The sequence below is a fragment of the Lissotriton vulgaris genome, chromosome 9 (assembly GCF_964263255.1).
Source record: "Lissotriton vulgaris chromosome 9, aLisVul1.2, whole genome shotgun sequence".
Taxonomy (NCBI): Eukaryota; Metazoa; Chordata; class Amphibia; order Caudata; family Salamandridae; genus Lissotriton; species Lissotriton vulgaris.
Window position 1 is genome coordinate 867628664 of NC_141697.1, and position 26714 is coordinate 867655377.

The 26714-nt window shown below is 43.8% G+C and overlaps 1 protein-coding gene across 1 annotated transcript in view; it reads left to right on the forward strand.

Moving 5' to 3' along the window:
• Window positions 1–487: 487 nt before the first annotated feature.
• Window positions 488–26714, forward strand: part of LOC147692391 (cytochrome P450 2G1-like) — a 475560-nt gene continuing 449333 nt past the window's right edge. The window contains exon 1 of the mRNA XM_086938613.1: window positions 488–787. Coding sequence (XP_086794739.1) covers window positions 608–787 — 180 coding nt within the window. The 5' untranslated portion in view covers window positions 488–607. The remainder of the gene's footprint in view (window positions 788–26714) is intronic.

Consider the following 26714-nt stretch of genomic DNA (forward strand, 5'->3'; position numbering starts at 1 on the left):
TTAACATCCTCCAGAAATGTATATTTAACCTGTAGGTCATTATTCGATGGAGGTAGTTCCGAAGGCTAATGCACCTAAATTGTAGAGATGTTTGCAAAATATAACTTGGAATTCCCAGTTTTAGCAATCTATTTGTCCTAGTATCGTCTTTGTATCGCCAAAGTGATTGCAGAATTACAGTTATAGAGAAACATACCACAAAATGCATCGTTGTGACAACTAAGACATCATCAATCACCCCAATGCATATACCTTTTAGTGATCTTGCTTACTAGTCCTTGTGCTGTCAAAGTAAAGAGAAGAAAAGATGCTGGCAACATTAACGAGGGCAAATCAGTGTACTGGGAAAAAATAGTAAGGGGAGAACAATGTAGATTGTAGAGCAACCCGTTTATTAAATGGGCTGTCACATTGTGTACGCAGACGTCGTTGTTGTTTGGGTTCAGCTTAGTTTGGGCGTTTTTCTTCCGTGTTTGTTTCACGTCTGCTGAGGTGCGGTTGATTTCAAAACAGAGCAGTATTTCTCTCGCCAGGTGAACTTTGCCTGGCACGCTAGTTTCTTTCCCAAAGCACGGTTGTTTCTGGAAGGGTGAACTAAAGAAGCGCAATGGAGCTGCTGGGGGTAGCAGCAACTCTCCTTCTTCTGTGTGGTTTGACTTGCTTGCTGGCCTGGCGGCAGAAGTTAAGGAGGCAGGCTCTTCATCTGCCCCCTGGACCCACTCCCTTGCCTCTGGTCGGGAACATCTTGCAGCTCCGTGGAAAGACCTTAATCCAGGCCTTGTTGCAGGTGAGCCCCTCTTCCCTTTTCATGCATAAAGGGTGTGTCAGGCGAGTTCTTGGGCAGCAGCTATTGGTTGTCATTAGTGAACCGACACGGAGGATGGGATTCACCAGAATATTCAAAGTTTTCATGCAGGAGTGGCCAGGGGCGTGGGGGGAGCTTCCCATTTTCCAACAACTGCCCCAGGCATATAATGTAAATCAGAGTTCTAAATTGGAAAAAATAAGTGCAGGTACTCATTAAAATGAGCTAGAGGTTAAGGGAGGGGCGGGGCTAAGGGTAAAACATGATGATACTTAATGACTTCTATATTAGGTGCAGCACATACCAAAACACATTAGAAATGCGTTTATATAAACAAAGCAGGTTAACTCATTACACAAAATGAAAGAGAAATGCCATTATATGCTAACATTTCCTTTTTCTGCCACACTGTTCATTGCTGTTCTTTGCCGCAATACTATACGTTTTTGAGCATGTGAGTAGGAAGAAACTAAAAATACTCCCACTTGGAACCAAAGCTCTTATGGCACCAAGCAAATCATCCTGACCCTCCCCAGTAGATATCTATTGTCTCTTCCATCAATCTATCCTTTCAACCTACCCTTTACCTGCTGCTGTCCACCATTTAATCTTTACATTCTATTCAGTCTTTCATGCATCATTCAGTTTTTCACCATTCCGTCTCACCACCCTTCATATCCAAACCTATCCATCCATCTCACTTATCTCTTTATGCACCCTTTCACTCATCCAGCAATCCTTCTGTTCATCTATCCATCAACCCTTTCACTCCTTTATTCCATCCATCCTTTCATTCCATCCACCCTTTTACTCCATCCACCCTTTTACTCAATCCCTCCATTCACTCATCCATCATCCCCCCTTTCATCCAGCCTCCCTCCCTTTTATTCATCCATCCAATCTTTCACTTATCCACCCATCATCCGCCCTTTTATCCAATCATCCACCCTCTTTCACCTATCCCTCCATTCTTTCACTAAGCCATCCATCCATCCTTACATCCACCCTTGCTCCCTCATCCATCCACTCACTCACTTACTCACCCACCCACCAACCCTCCCTTTTATGTTACAACACCTTTTTATACTCTTCACCTACCATGGCTTTTTTAATTGTCACTGCCAGGGGACTGCCATGATTCCTATGTTTGCACACATGCACAGGACAGTGTGAATGTGACAGCACAGGACCTCAATAGACCCTGCTCTGTCAAACACAGCGTGATGGTGAGCACCTGGACATTATTCAAATGAGGCCTGCTGAATAGCTCAGCTGGGGCTCAGATCGGGACTACTGAAGCAGAGCCTTGGCTGCCAGAGACACGTTCCAATCCGGCTCACCAGCCCTCAGATCCAATGAGCCTACTCTTTCATGAGTACCAGTACTCTCCTCGGCAGTAGAGAAGTGCAGGTACTCAGAGTGATAAATCTAAGAAGTGTTCTTACTGAGTACGGCCAATTTAAAGCACTGATGTAAATACATTATACGCAGTGGACGAAGTGGGCGGGATTGGCAGGGCACAGCATGACCCAACCTTTTTGTTTAAAAATGCGTCTAACAATGGTAGAAATATGCAAGGCCAATAGATAAGTCTCGGTCGTTTGGGGACGGGCGGGGTGGGCAGTCCTTTTCTTTCTTGCCAACAACGACAGTGTCCACTTCTGCTCTGCTGCAGGTAGCTGCATCCTCCTCTTTTATCTCCTCTCTTTCTTTCTCGCTCCTCCTCACTTGCTGAAAACTGTGACTTCAGGAAAATGCTCCTAATCTCTCTTTCCTTCATTCATTCATTCATTCCCCTGTGAAATGGATCCAAGAAGAAGAAACACTTTTGCTGGAAATGTCATTTTCTGATATTTTTCTATTTCAAAGTGCAGCCTCATGCCGAAGAGAAAAAAAGTTCAGAATACGAAAGATAACTAACTAAATAAAGCAAGACAGAGCGGTTGCAAAGTAGCCAGATTGGTTTCTTTCGCACTCAAACACATTAGCGTCACTTTACAGAGTTTGACAGTGAAGCGCTACTTTTGTGTTCTTGTTTTTCCTTGAACAGCATTGTTTTCCCCGAGTGGGTACGCGCATCATTCCTGGAGGTACTGAAATACCTGGTTGATGCTGAAGTGGAAAACGTTTAATGTGATCCTTATTAGCTGTTTTCCTTATTTCAGTTGATAAAATGTGTAACGCTCATTGATTTCTGAATAATGAGCGTAAAAACGTTAAGGTAACCATGTTGTTCTTACTTACATTTCACATGCTTTACTTATTCTTGCATGCCCTGTAAGTGTTTGATTTTTCCAGGATGTTAGCATATCACTCTCGTCTAGTGTATAATTTAAATTTACTTGCATCTAGATGTTTATAGCGGGGCACAATTGGGTTGTAGCTGAAGGCACCACGAGTTTCTCTCCCTGGGGTAGTGTGGTGTTGGATGTATGTCGTTACAACGCATACTTTTACTCCGCATACCATTACAACGCGGTTTTTACAACGCATACCATTACAACGCATAGCGCTTTGAGGTGCTGGATAGTGGTAAGTATAATTTACTATTCTAACTCCAGTCCCCGTGGACCCTAGGGAAGGTGTTGGATAGTAAATTAAACTTACCTCTTATCCTAGAGCGCCCCCCAGCGCAATGCGTTGTAATGTCATGCGTTGTAATGCCTGCGTTGTAATGGTAGTGCGGAGTAAAAGTTGCGTTGTAACGGGTGTATACCGTGGTGTTCAGTGGGGGAGAGGATGTGGCACTATAGCCAGAGATCCTCAATTTGGAATGGGGAACCAGTTTCAGCCTTCATGACCAGTCAACCAGGCAACTCTCCTGAGGGAGCTCATTCCCATGCTAGACTTTAGAAGCCCTGATGTCTTCGCATCAGCATGTGGACCTTAACGGTGGCAAGTGTGGATTAACCTTGAAGGCCTGTCCACTACAATCCATATTGAAGTCCACCTCCAGTCTTGTGGGCAGGCCTACAAAGCAGCACACCCTAGAGCAACAGTGACTCTATCACTGAGGTCACAGAACCCTTGAGGCCAGTCTGCATCACCCATTGGTACCTCTATTGCCCTTGTTTCAGCAGTTGTAGTGCACCTCACCAGGGAGCCGCAATGTCGGATTTGCAGGAACACCAAACTAAATTTGCAAACTTCACAGTCACTTCGCTTCTTGCACCAGCACTTTTAACATGTGCTGCCTGCTTTGGGGCCACTGAAAATATGACGCAATGGAGGACAAAATTATGTTGCAGTGTCGAATAAATTCTGCAGCAAAAAAAGGCAGCAGCGTAATTCGGTACATTTTCTGATACTTTATTATTTTGACATTTTACCACATACTAACAATCTCTGCAAAGATTTTGCCGCATTAATTTCAGAGGAACATACAAATAAATGCAGCAGTGAGAAAGATGACCAGTAAACCTTTGCAAAGGGCCTACCACTGCACAGCAACACAAGTCAAATACAAACAATTTTTGGAGTACAAACGTCAGATTTTGCAGCAGATGAGTAATTATGTGGCAAATATGATAGAGCCATAATAATGTGGAAAACATTTGCAAACTAGGATATTTTGCCACTCATGTTTGAACTGCTCTTGTGGATAAAAAGGGAGGAGAAGTGCTGATGACAGAGACTGCATGGCTCAGAGACAAATGGCTTGTGATTCCACTTCTAAACGTACTTGGAACATTCTGCCACTTCAACCACTGATTATACAACAAGAAGGGCCCATGAGAGGGGCTAAAGGGGCAATAGAAAGAGAGATAAATACGGATTGGTAGGGGTACTCAGTGAGAGAAAAACAATTATTTTGTAAGATAACCAACATTGTTGAAGACTTTCAAGAGAGTGAAAAGCGTTTTTGTCTGTAGGTAAGTTAAAGTTCCCGTTGAAATCCAACAGACACCTCATCATACCTGAATAAAAGCACGTGAACCCAACTATTTATTATAAAATACATTTATCCGAGGGGTTTTGGTGTTACACCCCAAACACCCCCTCTTTAGCTACCCCCCTGGGAGTAGTTAATTCAGCGCGTAGTCCTGGTATTCCTTTGGTCTAACATGGTACAAATCCCAGAATGTTAAGTAGAACACTTGAATTGGATGAGGTGCACATGAAATTGGGAAACTTGAGAGAACTGAATGGCTAAGCATCCCACCAATTTACAGAGTATCTGTATGTGAACAGAGGGTGAGAGAGGGCCTGTGCCCACTGCTAGGAGCGTCTGTAGAGGGGGGCCAGATGGGACCCATCCCATTTCATGTTGTCCTGCCAGAGCCCCTCCTACTGTGCCAAAGCAATACCACTGCTGTTTGTGTTAGTAGCTAACACTGGATAAACATACACACAATGCTCTTTGCCATACATATTGATTTATCAAACTGTCCTTGTAAAGTAGTGCTGTTTGCTTAAACTGTTTGTCTGGCTGTGTGTGTAGATATCTCTATGTAAATATTACCTGGTGGTGGTTGCCACCAGTTATTTGTAATTAGGTCTTCTTTTCCATAGAAATAATGTTTTTAGTTTGCTAATAACTTTGTCCCCATTTGAGGAATCTTCACAAAACTTTAAAAAAAAAGTTAATTCAAATCAGCTCCTTCTTGGAGAGTTTTGAGGTGATCCATCAAGCAGGGTCTGAGAAAAAAGAGGGGTCCCAAAACGCAAAATCTCCATGCATTTTCAATGGACTTTTTTAAGACGGGCTACAGCAACAACTGCTGAATGGAATGAAACCAAATTTGGCAGGAAGCTAGATCTTGGTCCGCATATTGTGCTTTTTGTGATCTGGTGTAAATGTGTTCAGTAGCTTTTAAGAAATTTAGGGTAAAAAGAAATTATATATTTTGGCAGTTGGGTCTACAAGAGAATGTTGCGCGAGCACCAATTTAAAATTAGAGAATCTGATTGGCCCAGGGAGCTTTATTTCCCTTAGGCCATCTTGCTACTGGCGGATTTGGACTCCTGTGTGAGCAAGTGCTCTGATTAGCTGCCAGCAACATGAGAAAAGTAGCTGGCAACCACAACAGGATTTTGGGACTTAGTCCCCTGTAATGAAGTTACAAAAAAAGACATAAGGAAGGGGTAGGGAATACCATGACCCCGCCCCCCCCCCACTCTTGGTGCCTAAAAAGAAACAGAAAATGACAAAAGATGCTGCAATCCCACAAAAGTCGGGAAAAAAAACATAATGGCGCCAGCCCGCATTTAAATACCTTATGCCCTGGGGAGCCTACCTTCAGGGCTGATTTCATGGAGAGAAGCTGCATGCCCCCCTCTCTGAGCATGCAAAGCCTGTGGAGAACCCCCCAAGGGCCGAAAATAGATTTTATGGTGCGAGAGGGGCATGCGGCCTTCCCGCAAGCTTGGAGAGGCCCCAGGGCTACCCTCTGTGCCAAGATTCCTTTATATAGGGAGAGGGGCCACACAGCACCCTCCTAGAGCCTCTAAAAGCCCCAGGGACCCTATACCAGGGCTGAAACTTTACAAAATGGGAAGGGGAAGTAGTGTGCCCCCTCCCTAAGCCACTAAAGGACCAGTGGAGCCCACCCCTGGGGCCAATCACTTTAAGGTCTATCATCACGGCAATCATAAATGATATCATGAATGATGTCATATGGGAGATCATGAGCAATGCATGGCGGGAGCGCACATTATAATTAGTGCTGCTATCTATAACTGGTGAATTTCTGTGTTTTTTTTTATTTGGAAACATTAATGGTGTGATTAACAAATTCACCTAAATTTAACATTACATTAACATTTGTTTTTTCCAGTAAATACATGTATACATAAATACACACGTACAACAAGAGATTTCCAAATTTTCAGCAAATATGTGTGTGAAAACGAAATTTCACCTTGGCTCGTATCCTTGAACATTTTGGGTTGATCCCTCAAGCGAGGGGCATGAAAAAAGGTGGGTCCCAAAACACTATTTCCCCATGCAATTACCATAGGGATTTTTGAACAGCTCTACAGCCCAAACAGCTGAATGGAGTTACACTAAATTTGGCAGTAAGCTAGAAAGCTAGATCTTTACCTATAAAGTGTGCATTTTTGTGATTTGGTGTAAATTCATTCAGCAATTCCGCCATTTGAAAACACAGGGAACACATAAATTCTGATCCCATGTCCCAAAACTAAAAACATAAAAAAATAATACATAAGTGGGCAGGGTAGGCCCCCGGAACTTTGTGTGGGGAGGAGGGCCCCAAGAGGAACCTCCACCCCAGGGCCAAATGTATCAAAAATATTTGTGGGGGTAGCAAAATCCCCCAGGACTCACCTGCTCCTGTGAGAGCCTCGAAGGTGCAAAGGGCCATACCTACTCCCATGAGAGTACAGCAGGATCGTAAAAACCATTAAAAAAAGGATGGTGTGAGCATCTGTGGTAGGTTGGCTATGTATGGACGGTTGGTCCTGCGGTTAACCCATGCCGTGCACATCCAAAGACTGTACACGGCCGGTAGGATGATGGCTGTCCTCGTGGGGTTTGGTGCAGAGCCTGCTACAGCCCAGGTCCTGCAGTTAACTCACCCTGCAGTTGACCAAAGGGCATGCTCAGCAGGGGGTAGCCACCTGCAGGGGTTGGTGTGGGTACATATGCTAATAAAATATCACTTTATGTTAAAAAAATACCTACAATTTTACTGAAAAAAAAAGTTTAAACTGAATTTATAGTTGGGTATGGTAAAAATATCTTACTTTTCATCAAAAAAATTGGAATTTCCCTGAAAAAATATATGCCCTTGTCATGCACTGCTTATGACCTCACATATGTTATCACTCATGATATATACTACCACCTTGTTAATAACAGCAATACGACATTTAAAATTACACTATCAACGACAACACTTCTTGGTGGGGGAATAAGTATTATAGTTACTTTAAATAACTATAATTGGTAAAGTTCAGTGTGTTTTAAAAAAAAGTTACATTTAAACTGACATTTTAACCTAACTATAGTGTCACTTTACCCTTTGTTTATCTCAGTAAAAAACAATATATATATATATATATATATATATGTTTTATCAATTGCAGTATATATGTACACCTCTAAAATTCACTTCTAGAGATGCCGCTGCCAGCAATCTAGTTTGCCACGGAGATTAGACTCTGTAGTCTGTGGACCTCCTGGTAGGAGCTTTCCATGGTGCTCTCTTTTAGGAGTGGCTGAATCGGGCTGCAATATACACTAGTTTTGGAGCAAGAAGTTCCGATGCAGTTGAGTTTATAAAACTGCATCCAAAGCCGGATTCTTTCCTCAGCCTTGCAAAATTTGTTAATAAAACACATACTAAAAAATAAAGTGTTTATGTGTGAATAGAGCGCTCAAATTTCCTGGGTCCATCCATGAGTCAAATCCGTTATTGTTTCGGATTTAAAAAGCCATACAATAAAAGCACAATTTCATAGTAACAAACGAATATGAAAATTAAAAATTAGCTCTTTTTGAGTATTTCATCCAGCCCAGGATTATCTTGGCATTTGTGACTTTTAGTTCTTATTTTATAAATGAGACAATCAGAAATAAAAATGTAAGGTCTTCACTAGGTGAGGTCTGGGTAATTTCAATATGTGCGGTAACTCCTCTTACACACACATAATGCAATTATGAGTATTTGATAAATATTGGCAAGTCAAACCTTCCCCAATTTATCGGAGGAAAATGGCAGGTATTTACTGCATCTTGCAGATTTTGGTGTGAAAAGCACCAAAAAGTTATTACCCCAAAATTCTTGAAAGCTGTTGCTTATCGCATGATGGATGCCAAAAACCTTAGGGTTGGTTTTTATCATAGTCGATAATAAATGCATCCTGTAAAGGCCAGCTCGTAATTAGGGCCTAAAACGCAAAGAAAATACCTGGACTGCCCGACTTACGCATGGAACTGGGAAACTTGACAGCTCAGTGTATAGCGAGGCTCACATCTGTTTTAGGAGTTTGTGAGAAGGATTGCTCAAACAGCATTTGGCCCACAAAGGAGCAGCACAGACCACCAGGACTCTTTTAAGTGTGCAAAAGGCGGCTTTATTGAAGACCGGTGCACAACCCAAAAGCATTCCCCTTGGCCTTTGCCTTGCAAAACTACACCTATTATGCATCGATTCACCTACATACCCTCCCCCCAACCCCAAAGGTTTCCCCACACTTATCCTTTCTTTGCAACTATTAAAACGCTTCGCTGTTTGGAGTCCCGCATTGCTGTTGGTGTTGTGCTTACCGGGGGAGAAGAGTTCCCGACGGACTAGGACTACCAGTCCCAGGAGCCCTTTGTTCTGCTGCCCGCCCACAGCCGCCATAAAAACTTCTTGTGGCACCCGCTGCGCGGGTGCCGCTTCGCTGTTTGGAGTCCCACATTGCTGTTGGTGTTGTGCTTACCGGGGGAGAAGAGTTCCCGACGGACAAGGACTACCAGTCCCAGGAGCCCTTTGTTCTCCTGCCCGCCCACAGCCGCCATAAAAACTTCTTGCGGCAAACGCTGCGCGGGTGCCGCTTCGCTGTTTGGAGTCCCGCATTGCTGTTGGTGTTGCCTTGTACTGGGGTGAATGTATGACATTGTTCTACATTCTGTCCATCAACTGTGTTTTTTGCAATTTTCACCCCGAGTGTGCTGGGTATGCTCAGACGTGAGTGCCAGGCTCTCCATACCACTGGAGTCAAGCTATCCAGGCTGATAAAGGCTGATAGCCAGAAACCGGTCCTTGGATGCTTGATTCCGGTCTGGGAAAGACATGGCTTGGTAGTTCGGACTGGACTGTTCCCATGAGGCACAGGGTCAGAGCTGATTTGCATATAGCCAGTGTCTAACCCAGGGTGGTTTGGAGTGCAAAAAAACGATGGATTTAGGCCCAGATCCTTGTACTGGGGTGAATGTATGACATTGTTCTACATTCTGTCCATCAACTGTGTTTTTTGCAATTTTCACCCCGAGTGTGCTGGGTATACTCAGACGTGAGTCCCAGGCTCTCCATACCACTGGAGTCAAGCTATCCAGGCTGATGAAGGCTGATAGCCAGAAACCGGTCCTTGGATGCTTGATTCCGGTCTGGGAAAGACATGGCTTGGTAGTTCGGACTGGACTGTTCCCATGAGGCACAGGGTCAGAGCTGATTTGCATATAGTCAGTGTCTAACCCTGGGTGATGTGGAGTGCAAAAAAACGATGGATTTAGGCCCAGATCCTTGTACTGGGGTGAATGTATGACTTTGTTCTACATTCTGTCCATCAACTGTGTTTTTTGCAATTTTCACCCCGAGTGTGCTGGGTATACTCAGACGTGAGTCCCAGGCTCTCCATACCACTGGAGTCAAGCTATCCAGGCTGATGAAGGCTGATAGCCAGAAACCGGTCCTTGGATGCTTGATTCCGGTCTGGGAAAGACATGGCTTGGTAGTTCGGACTGGACTGTTCCCATGAGGCACAGGGTCAGAGCTGATTTGCATATAGCCAGTGTCTAACCCAGGGTGGTGTGGAGTGCAAAAAAACGATGGATTTAGGCCCAGATCCTTGTACTGGGGTGAATGTATGACATTGTTCTACATTCTGTCCATCAACTGTGTTTTTTGCAATTTTCACCCCGAGTGTGCTGGGTATACTCAGACGTGAGTCCCAGGCTCTCCATACCACTGGAGTCAAGCTATCCAGGCTGATGAAGGCTGATAGCCAGAAACCGGTCCTTGGATGCTTGATTCCGGTCTGGGAAAGACATGGCTTGGTAGTTCGGACTGGACTGTTCCCATGAGGCACAGGGTCAGAGCTGATTTGCATATAGCCAGTGTCTAACCCAGGGTGGTGTGGAGTGCAAAAAAACGATGGATTTAGGCCCAGATCCTTGTACTGGGGTGAATGTATGACATTGTTCTACATTCTGTCCATCAACTGTGTTTTTTGCAATTTTCACCCCGAGTGTGCTGGGTATACTCAGACGTGAGTCCCAGGCTCTCCATACCACTGGAGTCAAGCTATCCAGGCTGATGAAGGCTGATAGCCAGAAACCGGTCCTTGGATGCTTGATTCCGGTCTGGGAAAGACATGGCTTGGTAGTTCAGACTGGACTGTTCCCATGAGGCACAGGGTCAGAGCTGATTTGCATATAGCCAGTGTCTAACCCAGGGTGGTGTGGAGTGCAAAAAAACGATGGATTTAGGCCCAGATCCTTGTACTGGGGTGAATGTATGACGTTGTTCTACATTCTGTCAATCAAATGTGTTTTTTGCAATTTTCACCCCGAGTGTGCTGGGTATACTCAGACGTGAGTCCCAGGCTCTCCATACCACTGGAGTCAAGCTATCCAGGCTGATGAAGGCTGATAGCCAGAAAACGGTCCTTGGATGCTTGATTCCGGTCTGGGAAAGACATGGCTTGGTAGTTCGGACTGGACTGTTCCCATGAGGCACAGGGTCAGAGCTGATTTGCATATAGCCAGTGTCTAACCCAGGGTGGTGTGGAGTGCAAAAAAACGATGGATTTAGGCCCAGATCCTTGTACTGGGGTGAATGTATGACATTGTTCTACATTCTGTCCATCAACTGTGTTTTTTGCAATAAAAACTTCTCGCGGCACCCGCTGCGTGGGTGCCGCTTCGCTGTTTGGAGTCCCGCATTGCTGTTGGTGTTGCGCTTACCAGGGGAGAAGAGTTCCCGACGGACTAGGACTACCAGTCCCAGAAGCCCTTTGTTCTGCTGCCCCCCCACAGCCGCCATAAAAACTTCTTGCGGCATCCGCTGCGCGGGTGCCGCTTCGCTGTTTGGAGTCCCGCATTGCTGTTGGTGTTGCGCTTGCCGGTGGAGAGGAGTTCCCAACGGACTAGGACTACCAGTCCCAGGAGCCCTTTGTTCTGATGCCAGCCCACAGCCGCCATAAAAACTTCTCGCGGCAACCGCTGCGCGGTACGCACGCGGAAGCGTGCTGGGAGAATCCCGGGACAAAGGCAGGGCCGTCTGCGGCCGTCTGAGGACGAACGAGAACGGGCCCCTCTCTTTAATCCTGCATCTGAGCAAGGCACAAAGGTTAGTACTCACTAGCTGGACTATCAAGATCGCCCTTCTCTTTCTTTTTATCCTCTGTACTCTTTTTGTCACAAATTTGTGGAACAGCTGCAGTGTGACAAAAGGTGAAAATGGCTATGGTCAAGGGGAGCAAGTCGCTATCTGGAGGATCTATTGTGGGCACACTTGACCAATTTCTAACTAGCGCATCCTCTGGGCTCCAACATGAAATTGAATTAACTGGAAAGAGGATATCTATGGAGCCGATTTTCTATAAGCGGTCGTCCATGGGCAGGCTGGCCCGGGCATCCTCACCTGTGCCACAATTGCCAGTTGATATCGTGCACTCTGGTCAAACTAGTGAGGGCAATCAGTCTGGCCCAACCAATCCCCCACAAAACCAGGAGCTTTCAGGAGCAACCAGATCGAGATTTCTTACCCGGTCTGCATCTAGTTCTAAATTGGGGACTATTTACCAGGCGCCAGACCCAGCAGTCAAAAGAAAGCGTGGTGGAGTTACACTAAAGAACAAAAAAGCAAAAATCCAGAAATGTGGCAACTTGGGGACAAATCCGATAACCGGATCTGTAGCTGAACTTGATACACCCCAGCCTGCTGCACATGGGTCTCCAATCTCACTAAGCAATGGTGACATCTTTTCCACTGAGTCCAGGGAAGACTTTTGGGCTTAATTGAAACATATATTTACTGAGACCTGTCTTCCTAGCTACGACAGATTGAACTCCATTGAACATAGGCTCTCACATCTTCAATCATTATTTACCTCTGCCCAGACAGAGGGTGGTATGCGGGCTAAAGTTGGTACCGGTAGTATAGAGGGGTTGTCTGGGATAACACCTGATATAACGAATGCAGTTCGCCAACTTGTAACCCCGCTGGCTACAAATGATCTAGTGCATGCATCTGCCCCAATGGTTTTACCTGATGCACAACCCATTCAATCTAATGATCATGTTGTGTCCTATGATCCTGCAAATCCTACTAATGCGGAGAGTGGGGGGGATACAGGGGCAGTAAGCTATGATCGACCAGTAATTATGGCTGAGACCTCTGAGGTTTGAAAGAGTGTGTTACCACGTATAGATCTCCCTCCCAAATCTATGCCTTATGTGGTGGTTTTAGCAGGGGTTCCTGTTTTAAGCTAGGAAAAACAAGAGGCCTATAGTGAGCTCAAAAACAAATGTATCCACTGGTTAAATTACAACAGGCCTCTCCCTAACCATGTGTCTAGTGAAATTCTTTTTGTTAGACGCGTGGACTGGGTGGGGCACCGGACTAAAAACATTCGGGGTGACTGTGTTGTAATTAACTTTAGGAATAGATGGGCTGTCGAGCACATTTGGAATTGGGTGGCAGGTAGCTCAGCGACGCAAATAAACATTTTTCCCCTAACCTATTTCTACCCGGCTGCGCCTACTAACTCACATAGTGATTCTATTAGAAGAAGGCAGCCTTGGGGGGATAGGGAAAATTTGTGCTATAATTTTCAGCCAGAATATACTAACTGGAAGGGTCCCCAAAATTGTTCCTCGGGATTGTCTATGTTCCATCACATTAACAGATTTAGCATTCTGGATCAAATAGACTGACGGTCGAGGTACAGTTCGTCCCCACTCGCCAAAGTTGATAAAATGAGTTCTTTGGCAGCTGGAGATGGTCCTGAAATGGAACGTAGCATTTCTGAACATGCTCCTTTGGAGGGGGAGAGTACCTTGGTGGTATATAGACGTAACAATAGGGGGGTGTAATACTGGCAAACATGTTGGTAGCCCGTGTTCAGTAACCCCGTCCTCAGTAATTAAGGAGGGGGTAAGTAGTACGGGTAACAGTACAGTTATGGGAGGGGCTCGAGACAGAGCACCGAGGGAGATGGGGCCCGACCCGGTGTTGGGGGGATTGCAATAGGATGACTTACCACCTGGGGTACCTAGTTGTAGCAGGACACATAAGGATGCTAAAGTACAGGAGGGAATTAGTAACATTAAAATTCTCTCCTGGAATCTGGCGGGGATCAAGAACAAATTATCTTGTCCAGATTGGGGCCTGTTTGTAGAAAAACACAATATCTGCTTAATGCAGGACTCGTGGGCCCTGGATAATAATCAATGGAGAGGTTTTGCCACTTTTAATATACCAGCTACAACGAGGGGCAGGGGCAGACCCCCTGGGAGGGCTAAGCATCTGGGTGGGTACGCACCTGGGCGCTAAAGCAAAGCAGCTGCCAACTAATTCTGACGATCTACAATGTGTCCTCCTATCCCTCCCAGCTAATAAACAAATTGCCCTAATCAATATCTATTCAAGGCCAACGCAGAGTGGGCAAGAGTCTAAAGTCATTGGAGAGTTGAGAGACTTTATATTGACCCAGAGATCATTCTAATAATAGGGGGCACTTTTAATTGCCAGTTTGAGACCCTTACTAATGTGAACCTAGATAATTTAGATAGTGAGAACCAGTACTGGAACCCCTAATCTCACCCGTTAGAGCATGGACACCGTTAGTTCTCCAAATAAATTCACTTATCCTCTCTCTTTCTCTGGGGGCTTGCAATGGGAGATTAAAATCGGACAGACCGGGCATACCTACATTTAATAGAGAAGGGCAAACTTCGACCATAGATTATATTATGGTCGAATCTAGATCTTGGGATATAGTCTTGGATTTCCAGATTTATCAGCGGAAAGACGGTGAACACAATGCTCTGGTGATCATACTCAAGCCAGGGAGTTGGGGTCTGTCCAACTGCTCAGAAGTGCCCACATTAGTTCAACAACCTCTCCTGCTACATAACAACAGGCGGAGAGTAAAATGGCCCTACATACTGGGTTCCCCAAACAAGTTAGCACACATATATCGGCAGGTCGTGCCGTATCTTAGTGAAATGGCTGGGGTTGCGCCACTAGGCACTCAAGTAGGGCAGTACGATAGGTCAGTAGAATTACACAATCATTTGATCTCCGAGATGCTTGGGGTGTTCTACCCCGAAGTAAGCATTAAAGAAAAGCCGGTCCTATCTCATCCCTGGTTTAATGCCTCCTGCCGTAAAATGAAAAGAGATTTATTAGAAGCCATAAAGGCTAAGGACAAGCTGAGGATAAAGGTACTTCGGCTGCAGTACAAGCAGGTTATACAATCAGAGAAGAAGGCCTGGGAAGAAAATAAATGGGAGGATTTGAAAACTGCTCTTTAACATAAGGACTTGAAATCCTTCTGGGCAATAGTTAGTGATGGTGGGAGGGAAGGTGGATCAGCGATAGTACCAAATATAGCTCCAGCAGTATGGGAAGCCCATTTTGGAACCCGGTATGCATATTCGGGCAATGACAATCTAGCACCTTCAACTTTAGGCCCCCTCCATGAGCATCAATTGGGGGGGTACAGGAGATCACTATCGTTGAAGTTGAATGTGCTATCGCCAAGTTATTACCTAACAAAGCACCCGGTCTTGATAAGCTCCCAGGGGACCTATTTCGGTCAGAACCAAAAATATGGGCCTCTTATCTCTGTGTCTTGTTTAATTCCATTTTAATGGGAACGGACCCACCAGACACCTGGCGGGGCAGAGAGATAGTCCCAATTCACAAAAAAGGTTGCCCTCTACTACCGTCCATCTACAGGCCCATCAGCCTGATAGTGTCAAGAGCCAAAACTACGTCGTTCCTTACCTTGAGCAGAGACTGAAGATCTTGAACGACGTAGAAGTTTTCGCAGAGACGCAAGGGACCAACTTCCCAGAAATCTAACTATAAACTTGCTGTTTTCTATATTACACAGCTAAGAATAAACCTAGACTTAAGGGAGGAGGGCCGGTACTGGACGTGATGAGATGAAGAAGGGGTTTTGCTGTCGACCTGTGGAATAACGAGTAAGTGATATTTTACTATGGGTCCTTGATTAGCTAACTTGGCCCCCTAGTTCCCTCCCCTTGCCCTAAAGCTCTTTGTCCCCTTAAACCCTCTCGTTCTAGTATCCTACCTGCGATCAGTGCCAACTGTCCTTCGTCCAGTATTTCTTGTCGTGGATTGAGTGGTAGTCGTGGAGTTTGAGAGGTGGAGTAGAGGAAGTCCCTTGAAGATGCGTTGACGTCACGCTCCCAGGAACTAAAGAGAACAAGAGGGGATATTACTAGAGATCTATAACTTGTTTAATCTAAATTCCCCTTCTTGACTCGAACTTACTTGACTTATTGAAAGATGGTAGTTGGAGAAGCAATTCTGTTTTCTCTTGTGTTCAAACCTGTTGCAACACATAAAAGATGCACCTACACTCTTCCAATAAACTCCCCAAAAAAGCTAGAGCATATACATATCATATACATAGACTTTTCAATACCAAATGAGGGTTTCACATTACAATGTTCACTTCTTGTAATGTTTTCAAACTAGAACCACAATCAGAATTATTAAGCAGGTTAATTCACAAAGGGAAACATAAAATGAAAGTTATCTTGCATCCTAAAATGCCTGCATTAAAATTGAAGTAGTCTCTGAGAACAAGTTCCTAAAAACGGAGTTCGCAAGTCCTTGCTTGGTCTTTCTTTCGTTGGGCGCCAAAAAATAGAAGAATCTAAAAGCACTTAACTCGTGTTTTGTTTTCTCTTTCAGGCTTGCTCCTCGGATTGCTTCAGATGTCCGATGACTCAGGGAGTGGCTGGCGTCGAAATCCCTGGAGGCGCGAGGAGACTGGCAGCGCGATCCTTCTGGTATGCGGGCTGGAGGCAAAGCGCTTCGAGAAGCTTGGGTGCGGTTTAAATAGGAAACCGCACACAAAATTACGTGCGCACGCACGCGTCTGCAACCCTGAAAGACGAACGCGGCTTTCAAGAATCAAGCGTCTTTCCCTCGTGTGCGCACACAAGCGGCAGCGGCTGCAACTCCGAGAGCTGAACGCGGCTCTCGGAAATCAAAGCTCCCCTTTCTGTGAGCCTCACGCGACTCTGGGTCTAAGGAAGGAAAGTCTTAAAATAAACATTCACAATAAGAAAATCACTCATGAAACATACGGAATGTTCACAGTTACAACAAGTAAATCTCACATGTAACCTACAGAACGTTCAATGATAAAAGGACACCTAAATGTAAACTGAGGTCACACAATCATTACAATTGAGGTGCTGGTGCACGGGACAGGGGTGGGTTTTATGAAAACAATCAACCCCTGACATCCCTAATCCGGGGGTCGAGGTGAACCATGACAGTACTCCCTCCTCAAGATCCCCCCCAAAACGGGTAGGATGGGTTTTGGTTTATCAGGATGACGAGCATGGAATGATCTTACTATTCTAGGAGCATGTTTCAGATTCTCCAAAGGTTCCCATGATCTTTCTTCAGGACCATATCCCTTCCAATCAACCAGATAAAACAATTTCCCTCGAATTCTCTTGGAATCTAAGATTGATTTCACCTCGAATTCGGAGTCTCCATCAATCATTAAGGAAGATGGGGGCTGGATTATTCGAGTTTTTGGATGAAAGGGTTTGACTAAGGACACATGAAATACAGGATGTATTCTGTATTTTGAGGGAAGATTCAATCTAACACATACGGGATTTATAACCTTTTCTATAACAAAAGGGCCGATAAATCTTGGGTTAAACTTGCGATTTCCCTTAATTCTCAGATTTTTGGTGCTTAACCAAACCTTATCTCCAGAACAATAAGATGGTTGTACAGTCCTGTGCTTGTCTGCAGATCTTTTCTGAGTTTCTTTTGCTTGTGCAAGCTTGAACGCTGCTAGTTCTTGGATTGACGATAGTTTAGAAACATAACTTGTAATGGCTGGTACAGTATCTAGTGTCTTTATCTCCTCAGGGAAATTTTTGGGATGGTAACCATAATTACAAAAGAATGGGGACATCCCTAGAGAAGTATGATTTACGTTATTGTAAGCAAATTCTAATTGACTGATTAGATCTGACCATTCTTCCTCTGCACTTGTTAACATACAGCGAATAAACTGTTCAATGGTCTGATTAGTGCGTTCAGTTAAACCATCCGTTTGAGGATGGTAACTTGAAGATAGGCGGACTTCCATGTTTAAAAGAGTACTCAAATTCTGCCAAACTCGGGAAATAAACTGAGACCCTCTATCGGAAATGACCACCGAAGGAATACCATGTAATCGAATCACATTTGTCATTACCAGATGAGCTAATTCCAAAGCAGTAGGTAATTTCTTTAAGGGAACAAAATGAGCCATACGTGAAAACTGGTCAACTATGGTCAGGATAGTAGAAAAACCCTTTTTGGTAATAGGAAGTTCCACAATAAAATCCAAAGAAATTGTGTGCCAAGGTTGAGGTGGAATTGGAAGTGGAGTTAACAGACCACTAGGAGCTTGATGTAAGGGTTTATTTTGAATACAAACACTACAAGTTTCTACAAAATCTTGTACATCCTTAAACATGGAAGGCCACCAGAAAGTTCTTTTGATTAATTCGTATGTTTTCATCGCACTAGGATGAGCAGTCAAAGAAGTATCATGGTGGAAATGAAATATCTCTTCCCTGATCTTTACAGTGGGTACAAAAACGAGATCTTGCATAAAAATCAAATCATCTCTTTGCTGAAGAAGAGGGTACTTATTTTTCCACTCGTCAAGTCCTTTAGAAGTTAGTTCTCTTTTGATATCAGAAATCACTGAACAACAGGATAAACCAGCTTGAAAGCGAGAGTTTGGAATTACTGGTTGACTTTCATGAGAAGATTCAGTTTGTTCAGTTAAATTGTACCCAATTCTAGATAAGGCATCAGCCTTCAAATTTTCTTTTCCAGGACGATACGTGATCACGAAATCATAATCATTAAAGAACATCGACCACCTCAACTGTCTAGCGGATAAAGCCTTTACAGATCTTAATGCTTGAAGATTCCTATGATCCGTGTAAATTGTGACTGGGTGTCGAGCACCGAGCAGGTAATGACGCCATTCTTCAAAAACTGCTTTTATTGCTAAAAGTTCTTTATCGGCTATGGCATAGTTCAATTCAGCTTCAGAGAGCTTCCTGGAGTAGAAGGCTATGGGATGCATTTGGCCTGTGTCTGTATTTCTTTGAGATAGGATTCCCCCAAGCGCCAACTGCGAGGCATCAGCTTCAACAATGAAAGGCTGACTGGGGTCTGGGTGGCTTAAGATGGGAGCTGTGGTAAATCTTTTCTTCAATTCTAAGAAGGCCAATTCTGCCTGGTCTGTCCAGACGAATCTTGCTCCCTTACGCAACAATTTGGTGATGGGTGTAATGATCTGGGAGAAATCTTGGATGAAACGGCGGTAGAAATTTGCAAAGCCCAAAAAACTCTGAACCTGTTTCACTGAAGAAGGGCTAGGCCAAGAATTTACAGCTTCCACCTTCTTGGGGTCCATTTCAATACCGTTAGGGCTGATGATATATCCTAGAAAATCCACTCTTGAAACGTGAAACAGACTTTTCTCCAATTTTACGAATAAAGAGTTGGAAAGCAATTTTTGAAGAATAGCCCGAACCTGCTGTACATGTTCTTCTTCAGAGTTGGAAAAAATCAAGATGTCATCTATGTAGACAACACAACATACATCTAAGAACTCATGTAAAACTTCATTTATAAAAAATTGGAAGGCAGCAGGGGCATTACAAAGTCCGAAAGGCATTACTTGGTATTCGAAAAGGCCGAATTTGGTTCTGAATGCAGTTTTCCATTCGTCGCCTTTTCTGACTCTAACAAGGTGATAAGCCCCGCGTAAGTCCAATTTAGTATAAATAGTGGCCTTTTTAACTTGATCTAATAATGTTGGAATCAGAGGTAAAGGGTACCTGTTCTTAATGGTCACGTTATTCAGAGCCCTGTAATCGATGCACGTGCGCAATTCCCCCCCTTTTTTAGGAATAAAAAAGAGAGCTGATGACACAGGCGACTTGGAATGTCGGATGAACCCGTTAGCCAAGAATTCATCTAGGTACTCCCTAAGGTGTAGATTTTCTTTCTCTGTTAATGCGTAAATTCTGCTACAGGGCAAGGTTGCTCCGGGAACTAGGTCTATCCTGCAATCAAAATCCCTGTGAGGAGGAAGTGTGTTAGCTTTCTTTTTATCAAAGACGTCGGAGAGGTCGGAATAAACAGAAAGAACCCCTTCAAACATTAAAACACTAGTAGATTCTGTACAAAAGTCATGTCCTTGAATAACATCCTCATTTTTCTTTAAAAGAAAACATTGATCTAGGCAAAGAGAGGACTTGAAAGTCAAAGTCTTGGATTCCCAGTCTATCTGAGGATTGTGTGAAACCAACCAAGGAATTCCTAATATTAGTCTGAATTGAGGTGCATCGATTAAGTCAAAAGTTATCCTTTCCCTATGGATCGCAGAACAATCCATTTCTAAAACCTCGGATTGTCTACTGATGGGCCCGGACGTTAACTCTTTCCCATCTACTGCTCTCACTATCTCTGGATGATCCTTTAGGACGGATTTGAAACCTAACTGGGAGAAGAAATGAGAGTCTACAAAATTTCCAGTTGCTCCTGAATCAATGACTGCTTCAACTCTTTTTCCAGGAGAGGGGGAAAATAAACACTTTAATTCTACTATGATACAGAAGTGTTTACAACTGGATGGTGGAGCAATAGAGGCCAAATTAGAAACAGTACTCGACAAACTGACCTCTTCATTAGTCAAGCTTTCTAGTTTTCCGAAGGCTGCTGAACTGCCGCTATATCAGAGGTTTTAGTCTTACTTTTAACGGGACGAGTAGGGCAATCTTTAACAAAATGACCAGATTTCCCACAATAAAGGCATTGATTCATCTTTCGCCTCTTATCTTTTTCTTCCTTAGATAGGGGACACCTAACTGTTCCTATTTGCATAGGTTCCGCCGCCTCAACTCTAGAAGAGACCTCAGGAGGCGTAGAACCTCTTTCCTTGACAAATATCAATTTGTTGTCGCTTTTTCCTTTTTCTCCCTTTCTTTCGATTATACGGCTATTGAGTTTAACCACTAAGTCTATGAAATCAGTAATATCGTCAGGGGGTTCCAGGATTTGTGTCACCATATCTTTTAAATCGTCCCTCAAGCCTCTGTAAAAGATAGAAACCCTTTTATCATAAGGCCATCTGGCCTCAAGAACTAAGCGATTAAACTGAGAAATATAATGGAGTAAATCTGAAGATCCTTGTTTCAAACCTAACAACTCGTTATCAGCAGATTGAACAAAAACGTGTTTTGCGAAGATCTTTTTTAAAGCTCGCTCAAAATTAGCCAAATTGTAGAGAATCGGGTCATCGCTCTCTACAAAGGGAATAGACCAAAGGGCTGCATCTCCTCCAAAATAAGATAACATAAAAGCTATCTTGGAAGAATCATCTGGAAAGGCCGTTTTCTTAGCCATAAAATGTAGATGACATTGTTGTAAAAATATCGAAAACTTATTACAATCTCCAGTAAACCTTCCTGGAGGTGCTAAAGGAGTGGGCACCGGGGTTACCACCTGAATTTGAGTGGAGGTTCCGGACTCGGAAGTCGAGCTCTGAAAGGTTGCAGGTGACAAAATGGGCTTCCGTTGAATAGACTCCTGTAAAGCTGACACGTAAACGTAAAGATGTGTTCTCATCTCTAAGATCCTTCAAAATGGCTGCAATATCCTGCAAGGTTATTTGGTCCATTGCGTCTGGGCGAAAATATTTTCGTGGGCTTTGCCTTCTGTCAAGAGCCAAAACTACGTCGTTCCTTACCTTGAGCAGAGACTGAAGATCTTGAACGACGTAGAAGTTTTCGCAGAGACGCAAGGGACCAACTTCCCAGAAATCTAACTATAAACTTGCTGTTTTCTATATTACACAGCTAAGAATAAACCTAGACTTAAGGGAGGAGGGCCGGTACTGGACGTGATGAGATGAAGAAGGGGTTTTGCTGTCGACCTGTGGAATAACGAGTAAGTGATATTTTACTATGGGTCCTTGATTAGCTAACTTGGCCCCCTAGTTCCCTCCCCTTGCCCTAAAGCTCTTTGTCCCCTTAAACCCTCTCGTTCTAGTATCCTACCTGCGATCAGTGCCAACTGTCCTTCGTCCAGTATTTCTTGTCGTGGATTGAGTGGTAGTCGTGGAGTTTGAGAGGTGGAGTAGAGGAAGTCCCTTGAAGATGCGTTGACGTCACGCTCCCAGGAACTAAAGAGAACAAGAGGGGATATTACTAGAGATCTATAACTTGTTTAATATAAATTCCCCTTCTTGACTCGAACTTACTTGACTTATTGAAAGATGGTAGTTGGAGAAGCAATTCTGTTTTCTCTTGTGTTCAAACCTGTTGCAACACATAAAAGATGCACCTACACTCTTCCAATAAACTCCCCAAAAAAGCTAGAGCATATACATATCATATACATAGACTTTTCAATACCAAATGAGGGTTTCACATTACAATGTTCACTTCTTGTAATGTTTTCAAACTAGAACCACAATCAGAATTATTAAGCAGGTTAATTCACAAAGGGAAACATAAAATGAAAGTTATCTTGCATCCTAAAATGCCTGCATTAAAATTGAAGTAGTCTCTGAGAACAAGTTCCTAAAAACGGAGTTCGCAAGTCCTTGCTTGGTCTTTCTTTCGTTGGGCGCCAAAAAATAGAAGAATCTAAAAGCACTTAACTCGTGTTTTGTTTTCTCTTTCAGGCTTGCTCCTCGGATTGCTTCAGATGTCCGATGACTCAGGGAGTGGCTGGCGTCGAAATCCCTGGAGGCGCGAGGAGACTGGCAGCGCGATCCTTCTGGTATGCGGGCTGGAGGCAAAGCGCTTCGAGAAGCTTGGGTGCGGTTTAAATAGGAAACCGCACACAAAATTACGTGCGCACGCACGCGTCTGCAACCCTGAAAGACGAACGCGGCTTTCAAGAATCAAGCGTCTTTCCCTCGTGTGCGCACACAAGCGGCAGCGGCTGCAACTCCGAGAGCTGAACGCGGCTCTCGGAAATCAAAGCTCCCCTTTCTGTGAGCCTCACGCGACTCTGGGTCTAAGGAAGGAAAGTCTTAAAATAAACATTCACAATAAGAAAATCACTCATGAAACATACGGAATGTTCACAGTTACAACAAGTAAATCTCCCATGTAACCTACAGAACGTTCAATGATAAAAGGACACCTAAATGTAAACTGAGGTCACACAATCATTACAATTGAGGTGCTGGTGCACGGGACAGGGTGGGTTTTATGAAAACAATCAACCCCTGACATCCCTAATCCGGGGGTCGAGGTGAACCATGAAAGATAGATAATACCCAGAAGTTGATGGGAGGAATAATCCTGGGAAGAGTCCAGGCCTGGGTCGAGGAAAATAAGATCTTGAGTACTCTCCAAGAAGGACGAGCACGTCAACTATCGACCAGATATTCAGACTTCAGGTCCTGTACTGGAAAACAGTGAGTGTGGAGGGTGGTAGCCTCTACCTCATTTTTGTGGACCTGAGGTCTGCTTTCGATCTGGTCCCTAGGGGAAAACTGTGGAGCGTTCTTTTAGATCTTGGCATCTCAATATACCTCCTGGACGTGCTAATAAGGCTCCACACAGAAACCTATGCCCAAGTTAGATGCAGGAAGCATGGAGAATTGTCAGCTCACTTCCCGGTGGAAAAGGGGGTGCGCCAGGGGTGCGTCCTGGCGCCTACCCTCTTTTGTCTTTATATAATCGGGCTTATAGATCATTTACTGGACATAAAGGATATTGATGCCCCAAGGTTTGCCTCAGGCCGGGTATCCGCATTGATGTTCGCGGACTACACTTTGTTGTTGTCCAAGACAAAAATGGGCATCCAACGTACTTTGGGTGGCTTCGTCGATTTCTGTGCAGTAAGAGGCCTGGAGATAAATCTATCGAAAACAAAATATGATTTTTAATCCACCCAGGCAGACCCACCCAAATCCAGTATTGAATGGCATACCTTTGGAACGAGTAAAAATGTTTGAGTATTTGGGAATCATTCTTGAGGAACATTTGGAATGGGATGCCCAAGTAGCAAAGGCTGCCCTAAAGTTGACCCAAACGGTGGGTGGGTTATCTAAAATGCATAGAGTATCTGTGTACTAGCCTGCTGCTCCAGTTATAGAAATCTATAAAGTACAAGCTAGAGCTGCATCTATGTACGGGGCAGAGCTCTGGGGGCACTATAGGCCAACTAGCCTCTCAAGGGTGGAGCATTCATTCATAAGGAACCTGATGGGATTGCCAGTTAGCACCCCACTAGTACCTCTTTGGCTGGACCTATGGCTCCTCCCTATTGAGGAAGAAGTAGCCTTAAGACCACTTACTTAATGGAGAAGACTATGGTCAGTTCCTGAATTAGCTCCTTTTAGAAATGAGTTCATGGATGTGTGGGCTGAAATTAGAACCAAGACAATCCTGTGGTTAACCCACATTAAGGAACTTTGTAGCAGGATTGGCTTACCTGAGCTTTGGGGGAGACCAGAAGTAGTGCCCCAGGTAATATCCAGGACTGATCTGGTATATCACTATAGGCACTATAATCTTTTGTCCCTACATGTGAGCTCTAATGTCAGTAGACTGACATCACAGTTCCTCCAAGTAAAAGAGGATTACAAAAAGGAGGACTTCCTTGGCTTGATTTATCCAGCTTCGGCAAGGAAACTGTACATGCAATTTAGGATGGGTAGCTTGCCACTCATGTCTTTTACTAGTAAATGGAGGCCAAATAAAAACACTGAGTGCCCAGCGTTTAAATATCATCTGGAAAACGAGATCCATGTCCTCTTTTTTGTCCTAAATACCAGATTGTACTCAATCGCTGGATGAAACCAATCTGTAGGAACCTTGGCTTTAGCGAATGTTACAAGGCCTTGAGAGTATTAAAATATGATACGCACCCTCTCATCGTTTTTGCCGCCTCCCGCTTTTTAAACCGGATGTGGCACAAACGCAGGAATTTTTTAATTAAATAAATTGTTGATTCATGAATTTGTAGGAAATTTAACGTATACTTCCGATAACTTTTTTCATGGTTTAATTTGATTTTAATAGATGGTCTTAAAATTGTAATGTAGGTGTATATATATGATTGTGATTGTCTTGGTTTGTTTCAAGTTATTTATTCTCTGTATATATTGTTTTTATGTATTTTACTCTGAACTTTTATGGTCCATTGTGGCCGAAATAAAGTTATCGAAAGAAAGAAAAAGCCCCTACTCCATCATTAACTGTTGAACTTTAACCCTGTAACCTTTTCTCTACTTCTCACAACATCTACCTAAGTATCTCCTATCTTAACCTTATTGCCTGCTCTTAGGGTAACTTGTTCCCAACCTTAAAGTGAAACTGTAACCCTGTAAAAAACTAGCTACCAGATCTGCTTCCAGCGACAACCCCGGACATCATTTGCCTTCCCCTGGGCACCTGGTCTCAACAAAATAACCTAATATTAACTCAGATTATCTAAAAAAAACAACCCAAAATAACCCTCTATCACAGGGTGGGAGGGAGGGAAAATTCTGTTCCCTAAACCCTCTAACCCTATGGTGTGCTGTGTCACCTTACCAAAATGGTGACATGCCTAAAAAATGTCTGGTTATGTATCCCCTCACCAGCCCAAAAATCTAGGCCAAAAAGAGCCCATTGGGCTCGGGCTGCACCCAGCTGCCCCAAAACCCTGGGGCTGCAAGCCTCCATGTCAGTTGCCCCCCCCCAGCCACATTTTGAGGGATTTGTCAACTGTTTTCTATTTTTTAATGTTTTTAAACCTGTTGAAGAACTTTGGATTGCGATAATTGTTGGGTGTTTTCCTTTATTTCTTTTTAATGAGGCTGTGAACTGCAGCGTCGAGATTTGTGGGTAGCCGATATTTGAGTGTACCGAGAGACTCCTAGAGAACCTAACCCTACTCATGCCCATTAGAGCAACTAAAAGTTATTTTGACTAGTTTTCTGGAGGTAGGTAGATTCCTGTTTGGTGTGATTCCTTCTTAGATTTAGTCCAGAGCCTTAAAGGAAAGCATGCAAAATTCTGTTTACATAAAAGCCAGCTGTGGCTTTAGGTGCTAGACTTGTTACAGAGGCACTTGGCAGCTATGTTACTTATGCAATATTTAGTTGCATTGCCAAACCTCTTTACTTGAAAAAATATATATGCTCCAAGAGCACTCCCACTTGACCTGTATTTCATCAACAACGGCTAGGAAAGCTCTCTGGGCAACCCTTTGCTATATCAATACATCAAATACAACAATGTTTTATTCATATACATGCTATTATATATCTGTAAAGTTCATTTTTTCAATTTATTTCAGAGGATAAAAATAATTTTCTATGTACACAAACATGTCTTTTTTGTTTGATGGTTCCTGTTCCCCACTGAGCAGAACAGGAACCATCGGACACGCTGCTGAAGCACAAGTGTCTGCAACAAGGATACTGACCCAGCCAATACCCACTGAGAAACCACTTATGATATCGTCATGTCTCAGAGTGGCAAAATGAAATGACATTTAATCCTTAGAACCACTGCCCAATGTTTGGCATCAGGCTGTGCATACTGCCAAATTGAACCAAATATAATTAACTGTGATAGATAATCAGACGGCCGCTGACAGAACGACTAAGCCCAATGCCTGGAAAGGGCCTCCCTACAACCACATATTGGTTGAGATCGTAAAAACTGTCTACCTGTTTATGATTCCCCTACTATTCTTCGATATAAAAGTTATCTTTAATACAAGCTCCTTAAGAAGGTGGCTGCAAATAATGTTAACCTGCCGAAATGTACGTCGACCTATTGGACCCCGAGCTGGCAAAGCAACATTACATTTTAAATGAAATGTCTCTTCCATGATTTGAACAGTGTATACCTTTCAAACTGGGTGAAGTATGTGTGTGAGGTATGAATATGTGAGCTTGGTAAGTTAGGCTGGGATGTTAT